The sequence below is a fragment of the Berghia stephanieae genome, chromosome 14 (genome assembly GCF_034508935.2).
Source record: "Berghia stephanieae isolate SIO BIC M18660-M18661 chromosome 14, UCSD_Bste_1.3, whole genome shotgun sequence".
Lineage (NCBI taxonomy): Eukaryota > Metazoa > Mollusca > Gastropoda > Nudibranchia > Aeolidiidae > Berghia > Berghia stephanieae.
Window position 1 is genome coordinate 31067559 of NC_088373.1, and position 10000 is coordinate 31077558.

A 10000-nucleotide genomic window follows, 5' to 3' on the forward strand; every position below is an offset into this window, starting at 1 on the left:
TATTATTATTATTATTATTATTATTATTATTATTATATTATTATTATTATTGCCTAGACATTCCATGAAGGACTATATAGATAACCCACCAAACAACCGTTTGATGTCAACAGGAATCATCCACGTTATCCAACGGCTACCACTCTCATACTTTTGCCAACTTCATCATGACGATTTCCTCAGACAAAACATTCATTCTAAAATTGAGCTTTATATAGCGCAATATCCACTAAATGTGCCCAAATCGCTTTACAAGGGGTCCCTGTCCAACAGCAACATTTAACATTTAGGACGAGACATGACGCCTGTTAGGCGATATTACAGTTTTTTTCGGACAGAGACAATGCCCTGTATGGCCAGGTACTCATTTTACACTTGAGTACGGTGAGAGAATGTGAATAAAGAGCCTTTACGAAGGACTGAACTATGTGTCGAGCGAAGCTCGAACCCAGGACCTTCCAATCCGAAAGCGAGTGTCATACGACTAGACCACATAGTAGCATATCGTAATGAAAGGAAAAAAACAAACCTGTAACAAGTTTCCATTCTGTTGTAAATCCTCCCCCAATGTCCCACCCTCGTCAACAATCAACCAGATGTACACGTCTGAGAGACCCCTGCACAGCTTACCCTTGTGAGAATGGAGCAGAATGTGAGGCCTTTGGAAATATACGCAGAAGATGTAAATGTAAAGATGGTTATACCGGTGATGCTTGTGAGACGTCTGTCGGTAAGTAGATATTTCAAATTATGTCACCCATTGCCTCTGAACGATATTACATCGGAATGAAACACACACGCTGAATTGTGAATTTAGATTTAAATCTATCAAGATTTGATATTTCAGATTTTTGCAGTATGAGAAACCAAATTCATTCCCTTTGATAAAGCATAAAAATGAATCCCAATTGTAATTAATTTTGACAATAGATTCAATTTTTCGTATCTAGTTCACCCAACATAATACCAATTTGAGACACTGACATATAAATTTATACCAAAGCCTCTGTTAAATAAGCATACATGTTTAGTTAGTATTGTTTCATGCATTATAGGTACCCCCCAAAAAAAATGAAGATGAAAAAAAAATTTGAATAAATTCAAAGCAGAATTGGAGATAAGTAACATCCTAGGAAACAAGTACAGTTATAAGAATTGGTCCAATCATTAATAGATGTGGAGGAGTGAAGGAGACTACACCAAGTCTAAAAGCTCTATAGGGAATGAGATTAGCGGAAGAGTAGCGTCCCTTGATTGGACGTCACCTTACAGAGAGAGCGTCAACATGGTTTTGCGCATGCGTCTCTCTCGTCCTCGCTTTCTCATGCCCCTTTCACCGGAAGCGAGGACGACAGACGCATGCGAAAAACCATATTGACGTTCTCTCTCTAATAATTTCTCCCCCGGTGACGTCCAATCAAGGGATGCTACTCTTTCACTAATCTCATTCCCTATACAGAGGTATCCAGGTATGAATAACATGTTCTCTAATTTGTATTATACCAATGACAGCATTCATTCTAAATGTAACCTGTCTGGTATGGGTGCTAGTTTTCCGGTCATGCCGGAATTCCGGTTTCGCGATATCTGGGAGTCACATAACTCCGGTTTCAGTGTACCTCTGGTACTCTGTCTCTGTCTGTTCTTAGGCTCCCCTAGAGAGAGGCAACTGCACTGTGAGTATTTCACTGTGTATTGGATATTTAAGTGTGTTTTAAAATCAAATTAATTTCCTCATTGTGTCAATGTGTTTGCTGTGTAATCATTTAATAATAATATAAAAGCGGTGATGAAATAAGAGTAAAGTTGAGGCCGCATTTTCAGTAGGAACATTTTCAAGTTTGGCAAAATGTCCAGATTTTAGTTTCAGGTTTCAGCACTTCTTCCTGCTGGCACCCATGGATTGTAATAGACGATATCAAAAATTCCTGAAGTTATTTAATATACATTATCTTGTGTGAGTTACTTTTATTCCACTAACCATCATCAGTTAAACTCATAGAAAGTTATGGAAGTGATACAAACTTGCTGGAAACTGTGGACTGTAAAAAGTAAGAAAGAAAAATAAATGAATATAAAAGCTTCCAAAAAAAAAATAATAATAAAATAAATACCAAACACGGAACGTTTCGGGCTCAAAACTCTTCTTCAGCGAACAACAACAAAAAATAATAATAATAATTAATAATAATTGAGCTTTTATATAGCGCAATATCCACTAAATGTGCTCAAAGCGCTTTACAATGGGTCCCTGGTCAACAGCAACATTTAACATGTAGGACGGGACATGACGCCTGTCAGGCGATATTACAATTTTTCGGACAAAGACAACGCTGTTAACGGCCAGGTACTCATTTTACACCTGAGTACGGTGAGAGAATGTGAGTAAAGAGCCTTTTCCAAGCACTCACCTATGCGCCGAGCGCGAGGCTCGAACCCAGGACCTTCCTATCCGAAAGCGAGTGTCATACCACTAGACCAAATAGCCGCGACTGCAAAAAGTAAGAAAGAGAAAAAAAAAATGAATATAGCAGCTTGAAAAAAAAACAAAAGAACAAAATACCAAACATGGAACGTTTCGGGCTCAAAACCCTACTTCAGCAAACAACAAACAATAATAATAAATAACGATAAATGATTATTTCCCCAGACGGATGCCAGGCCAACCCTTGTAAAAACAACGCAGATTGCCTAGACGGTCCAGGGGGATCGGTGACCTGTGTGTGTCCTGATGGGTTCCGCGGGACATTCTGTGAGGAACGAGTGGACCGTTGTAAGGTTGACACCTGCCAGCCGTTTGCTACTTGTATTGACAACTACCAGACTGGACAGCTGTTGTGTTATTGCCAGGACGGATTTGTCAGTGATGGTGAGTCAGCTTGGATGTCTTTTTTGGTTATAGTCCGTTTTATATATATATATATATATATATATATATATATATATATATATATATATATATATATATATATATATATATATACTTGAATAACTCAGGCATTAGCCGCAGTGCAGCGTTGCAAATTGAGCTAGGGCGAGATGATTTGCCGAATGAAGGCCACACGGCCCAGCGGTTTGTGATTGGACTCGATATATTTCGGGTACGAAGCAAAGACCGTACGACTGATCTATGCTGTCCCATAGATAAATCTAAGATAGTATTCAAAATGAGGTCAAATCCATTGTGACATTATAGCTTCTATTCACTGAAAGTCATGGATTACTTAAATCTCACACCAAGCTGTTGTCGTGAATATATTTTTACATCTCATTCACGATGAGAAATAAATAAATTATATGCACATAGGCATGTATCTCCACATGAGTTGGTAGTCGCCACCGGAGTGGGTGGTTATGCGATTTACTAAGTACACATACCTAGGTTTAGGGTGATTCATAAACAATGCTTCTAAAAAGAATTCCAATATGAAAAAGAGAGGGAGTAAAAGGTGACTGTTGCTTATATAGGCAGAGAAAAGACATGACGTCACAATTCACAAAAACGGAACACCATGAAAACTGAGAACAACTCACAACAACCTCAATCGAGATAGTAAACACAAACACACAACACAAAAAGGCACATCATTCCCTGCACTGTCATAACACAAGTTATCACATACCATATTCCTTGTTTGATTCACCAGGCAGTGGCAGTTGTATCCAGGTGGTGACAGACTCATGCGATCCCAACCCTTGTCTCAATGATGGAATCTGTTACTCTGTCAACAATACCTTTGGATGTTATTGTAAAAATGGTAAGATCAATGAATATACAGGAATTCTATAGGAAAATTGCTTTAAAAATAGATCTTTAACTCTCTCCTTAACCTGTAGGTCCCTGGTTCGACTCCTACTCCAGGCAGGGTAAAATTGAGTCCCTAGAAAAGGCTCTTTATTTATTTTCACTCATTGTACTCAGGTGTAAAATGAGTACTTGGCTGGTAACAGTATTGTCTCTTTAGAAAAAAAAACCCAATTGTAATAGTATTTTACAGGCATCATCATCTTGTCCAAATGTCATAAGTTGTTTTCTTAGGAAACGGTGTAAAATTCTTTGAGCACACACATTTGGATGGTAAGCTACATAGAAGGGTTTTTATCATTAGCTATTCACTTCTATACTGCAAAACCAAAGAAACACCGCTATCTCTCACAATCCAACCAAACAGGCTACGACTTTTCATCCACATTTTAAGACAAGATGTTAATTAACACCCTGAGCAATGAAGCGATGATTCACTATTTCAATCACAAGAACAAAAAGGCAAAGAGGTCGACCAAGAACATCAATAGTTACAACACTAAGAGATGTGACCTTAGTCATGTTGGCAAACAATTAAAGTCAACTCAAGATCTGCGGCTATGTGGTCTAGTGACACTTGCTTTTGGATCTGAAGGTCCTGGGTTCGAGCCTCTCTCAGCGCATAGTTCAGTCCTTAGAGAGGGCTCTTTACTCACATTCTCTCACCGTACTCAGGTGTAAAATGAGTACCTGACTGTAAACAGCGTTGTCTCTCCGAAAAAATTGTAACATGGCCAAACAGGCGTTGCCTGTCCTAAATGTTAAATGTTGCTGTTGGTCAGGGACCCCTTGTAAAGCGATTTGAACACGTTTAGTGGATATTGCGCTATATAAAAGCTCAATTATTAAGAAAAGAATGACGGGATTGGAAATTTGTCAGCTCAACAATAATCAAAGCAGCCCAGGCTGAATAGTCTGTCGACCGTTCATTCAGTGGAAGGGCTTGAAGTCAAGTCATTCACTTCTTATTTTAACGCAACCAGGCTCATTGTACGCAATAACAAAAAATACCCGTCAGCAACTCTCCTTCTCCGTGAGTTACATTGGCTTCCTGTGGAAAGAAGAGTTGCCTATAAGATTTGTACTGTTGTCTACAAATCCCTGAGCACGAACAGTCCCTCCTATATTAAAGACCTTCTAAACATATATGTCCCCAATAGAAACTTGAGGTCATGCAATGACCAATCAATCCTTGTCAAACCTAAGCCATTGCGTAAAATAGGTGAACAGTCTTGTCAATTTTCAGCCCCCCATTTTTGGAACTCTCTCCCGTCACACGTGAGATGCTCGGATTCGTTGACAACGTTCAAATCTCGCTTAAAGTTTTATCTTTTTACGTCATAATGTTGCAATATTATTTTCATATTTTGTTGTTGTTAAATTGAATTCGTATCACGTTTCCTTCACACTTGTCTCACTGTAATATGTTTTGTTTTATATCACTGTAAAGCGCTTAGAGCCTGTGACAACGGGGTAATGCGCTATATAAATGCCATTTATTATTATTATTATTATTATTATTTTCTCTTTGTTATTCTTTTGATTTTTGTATGTGCGTGTTTGTTTCTCTCAGGTTATGAAGGAAGCAAATGTCAAAACAACATAGACGACTGTGACCCGAACCCCTGTCAGAACGGTGGTCTGTGCTCGGATACAAATCCACCTCCAGCTAATGGCGTCGGATTCACTTGTCAATGTCCGTCAGATACGTACGGTAAGGGATTTGATGAATGATAGCAGATTATATATATTATTAACTTTTAATTCAACCTATTAAATGATGAATTTATTAATTAAATATTTAGATGATTTTACATTATCAGAGTGGCCAACCTTCCCGATTATTTTGGGAAATTCCCTAAATGGATCCACCGTTCCCAATGTCCCGAAACTGCGTTTTTTTTCCCGAAAAAAAACCCATCGTAAATTGACTGACAAGTTCTTGCAAAAATGCAAGAGATCCACCATGGATAGCTTGCGTTCAGAAAGCAAATAATAGCAGTAAACAAAGCCTGTTATCGTGTACATAGTGTAAAAAGTATTGTAGTGATGCTGTGGTCTCAATGTGTGTGTAGTTTTTTAGTTTTAAATTGTCAAGTCATATTTATTAATAGAATAGAGGCTGTGACTTCTGCACCAAATTCAATAGAGGGCATAATGCACCTCCTAAGCTTGGATAGAGGATACATATGTCAAAAGTTACCCCTTTCACTTCCAATGTTTACAGGTATGTCAACTTAATGTCTGTTTTCATTTTTATTCTTTGTAAAGTATTAAATTAGTATTAGGCTGTTTATTACTTCACTCTTAACATTATTGTGCGGTAACCAAAAATTTTCCCTAATTCAGTTTCTGAAAAGTTGGCCACCCTGCATTATTATTATTATCACCATTATAATTCTTCTTCTTCTTCTTCTTCTTCTTCTTCTTCTTCTTCTTCTTCTTCTTCTTCTTCTTCTTCTTCTTCTTCTTCTTCTTCTTCTTCTTCTTCTTCTTCTTCTTCTTCTTCTTCTTCTTCTTCTTCTTCTTCATCATCTTCTTCATCTTCTTCTTCTTCTTCTTCTTCTTCTTCTTCTTCTTCTTCTTCTTCTTCTTCTTCTTCTTCTTCTTCTTCTTCTTCTTCTTCTTCTTCTTCTTCTTCTTCTTCTTCTTATTATTATTATTATTATTATTATTATTATCACCATTATCATTATTATCACCATTATCATTATTATTATTATTATTATTATTATTATTATTATTATTATTATTATTATTATTATTATTATTATTATTATTATCATTATTATTATTATTATTATTATTATTATTATTATTATTATTATTATTATTATTATTATTATTATTATTATCATTATTATTGTTATTATAAGTAGTAGTAATAGTAGTAGTAGCAGCAGCAGTAGTAGTAAGTAGTAGTACAATTTGTTGATATGGGGAAAAATGAATTTATAGGTAAATCCAGGAGGCTGATTAATTTTATTTCTTTTATTGAGGAGGAGGAGGAGGAGGAGGAAGAACGCAATCATTTATTACAAATCAACAAAACAACATTTTATATTTCTGGTCATTAAAAGCTTTGAATTCACGTTCAGACATAGGATTGATTCAACCCTAACATAACACCAGAATGAGTAAACTGGATCCTGATCCTGGCAGTAAAGGCTTAATCTATTTTATCTGTAGGGGTCTCGTAGCTCAGTTGGTAGAGCACTCGCTTCAAACACAAAAAGATCGATATTGATACTGGGTGAAGTCCAGATTTTTTTGTTTTGCCTGATCCTCCTCTTCCCTCCCCTTGTCCAGCCAGCAGTGATTGGGTAGCTAGGTCTGTAAAATCTGATGGAAAGTAGGACTTTGCAAAGGGTAGCAAGTATAGCGATTGTCCATTTCACGCTCTAGAAACTGGGATAAACTCCCGTTCAGTGGGTCATAAGGCTTTGATGCTGGGTGAGGTTCCTGACCTCCCATAGTAGGCAGGGAGGTACTTGCTGTGTCTTCTATCCCCTTATATCTGTTTTCCAACATGCTTTCTGTCTTTGTCTTGGAATGAAATTACTTGGTTTTGTCCTGGCCCTGGCCGGAGTCATGGCTGGAAGGGAAACAGTCAAATGTATGGTTATTGTTTTGGGAGACGATATTTTTTTCCTTGTAAATCATCTCTCTGTTATGTATCATTATATTTGTTATTTTGAATGTATGATGTAAGCATCTGAGTTTATTCCTCTTTGTTGTTTTGTGCTTTTGTCTGGATTGGACTTATAGGTGATCTCAAACTAATTGATCATCTATTGATGATATGCTCTTGGAATCTACATCTGATCCCTATTTGTTCCCAGTTCCCCTTTGTCTTACTTACTCTTGGGTGCTTTAATTGTAATTCTAGAACTTTTTACTATCCCATTTTCTTCCTTTTTACTGGCGCTGATATGACCTTAATGTGTTGCAAGCGCCGTAAAACCCTTAAAAACAGAAACAACAAAAGGTGGAATACTATTTATCTTATGTCATGAATTTTTATTTGATTGATTATCTCCCTTCACATATCCCCCCCCCCCCCCCCTTGTTTTTCTAGGTGACACGTGTTTGGACGGTGTTGACATTTGCCAGTTTGGATCCAACCCTTGTAATCCTGGCTACAGCAAATGTATAGATTTGTACAGGGGATATTTCTGTGAATGCGTCACGGGCTACTACGGTGTCAATTGTACCGTAAGTCTCTTATGTCTTCATTGGATTCAATAGTCTGATGTCACGTTGCCCAGCAACGGCGACCATCGTGGTTCTAAACAAAGAAAATTGATACTTTTTATTCTTCATGCTGGCTAGAACTTTTCATATGTCTTGTGATCAGAATGTGTAAAAGTCAAAACATGATCAGGTTTATAAAATGTATAGTGTTGTTGTGGTGGTGGTGGTAGTAGTAGTAGTAGTAGTAGTAGTAGTAGTAGTAGTAGTAGTAGTAGTAGTAGTAGTAGTAGTAGTAGTAGTAGTAGTAGTATTGGTTGTAGTAGTAGTAGTAGTAGTAGTAGTAGTAGTAGTAGTAGTAGTAGTAGTAGTAGTAGTGGTAGTAGTATTATTATTATCATTATTATTATTATTAGTAGTAGTAGTAGTAGTAGTAGTAGTAGCAGTAGCAGTAGCAGTAGTAGTAGTAGTAGTAGTAGTAGTAGTAGTAGTAGCAGCAGTAGCAGCAGTAGCAGCAGTAGCAGCAGTAGCAGCAGTAGCAGCAGTAGCAGCAGTAGCAGTAGTAGCAGTAGTAGCAGCAGTAGCAGCAGTAGCAGCAGTAGCAGCAGTAGTAGCAGTAGTAGTAGTAGCGGTAGTAGCGGTAGTAGCGGTAGTAGCGGTAGTAGTAGTAGTAGTAGTAGTAGTAGCAGTAGTAGTAGTAGTAGTAGTAGTAGTAGTAGTAGTAGTAGTAGTAGTAGTAGTAGTAGTAGTAGTAGTAGTAGTAGTAGTAGTAGTAGTAGTAGTAGTAGTAGTAGTAGTAGTAGTAGTAGTAGTAACCTTAAACGTTTATAGTCTGATTAATACAATTTAGTTAGAACTACTTATAAAAATGGCTTGGTAAAAACAATAACAAAGAGCTGAGTGACCTCAATTGGATTCACTAGTCTGATGTCACGTCGCCCAGCAACGACGAGCAGCCTGATTCTAAACAAAGAAAATGGGTTCTTTTTATTCTTCATGTTGGCTAGAACTTTTCATATGTCATGTGATAAGAATGTATAAAAGTCAAAACACGATCATGATATTTAAAATGTTTTTCTCCTTTGGATACACTTTTATGCTCGTTGGAGAAATATTTCATAAGGGCGTCCGCCATTATTCCGATAGTTTAGAACCAGTTACTAAGTTACCATGCGTCATGACTGTTGAAGGCTCCGCCATTGTTCCGATAGTTTAGAACCAGTTACTATGTTACCATGTGTCATGATTGTTGAAGGCTCCACCATTGTTCCGATAGTTTAGAACCAGTTACTAAGTTACCATGCGTCATGACTGTTGAAGGCTCCACCATTGTTCCGATAGTTTAGAACCAGTTACTAAGTTACCATGCGTCATGACTGTTGAAGGCTCCACCATTGTTCCGATAGTTTAGAACCAGTTACTAAGTTACCATGCATCATGATTGTTGAAGGCTCCGCCATTGTTCCGATAGTTTAGAACCAGTTACTAAGTTACCATGCGTCATGATTGTTGAAGGCTCCACCATTGTTCCGATAGTTTAGAACCAGTTACTAAGTTACCATGCATCATGATTGGTGAAGGCTCCGCCATTGTTCCGATAGTTTAGAACCAGTTACTAAGTTACCATGCGTCATGATTGTTGAAGGCTCCACCATTGTTCCGATAGTTTAGAACCAGTTACTAAGTTACCATGCGTCATGACTGTTGAAGGCTATTTTGTTCCTTTTATATGTGATCCCCTCGTCTCAAAACGGTATTAAGTCGGGATGATTAAGATGCTGAAAATGGAATTTGTAGCCAGAAAGATCATGTTTCAGTTGAGTTTATATGCTTTATAGAGAAGGAATATCATATTTTACTGTGCTAAATACCAAAGTTTCATATTTTAAACCAGTTTAACTATAATTTGACTTTTTAGCATCTGGACCATCCCGACATAATACCGTTTTGAGACGCTTGGTCACATATCATTTCTTTTCATTTTGCTGGAATTGATTTTTTCTT

At 37.3% G+C, this 10000-nt stretch overlaps 1 protein-coding gene across 1 annotated transcript in view; it reads left to right on the forward strand.

Moving 5' to 3' along the window:
• Positions 1-10000, forward strand: part of LOC144959577 (uncharacterized) — a 173005-nt gene that overhangs the window by 126708 nt on the left and 36297 nt on the right. Inside the window, exons 40-44 of the mRNA XM_078892197.1 lie at positions 597-730; positions 2651-2869; positions 3648-3758; positions 5379-5519; positions 7884-8020. Of these exons, the coding sequence (XP_078748323.1) occupies positions 597-730; positions 2651-2869; positions 3648-3758; positions 5379-5519; positions 7884-8020 (742 nt within the window). The remainder of the gene's footprint in view (positions 1-596; positions 731-2650; positions 2870-3647; positions 3759-5378; positions 5520-7883; positions 8021-10000) is intronic.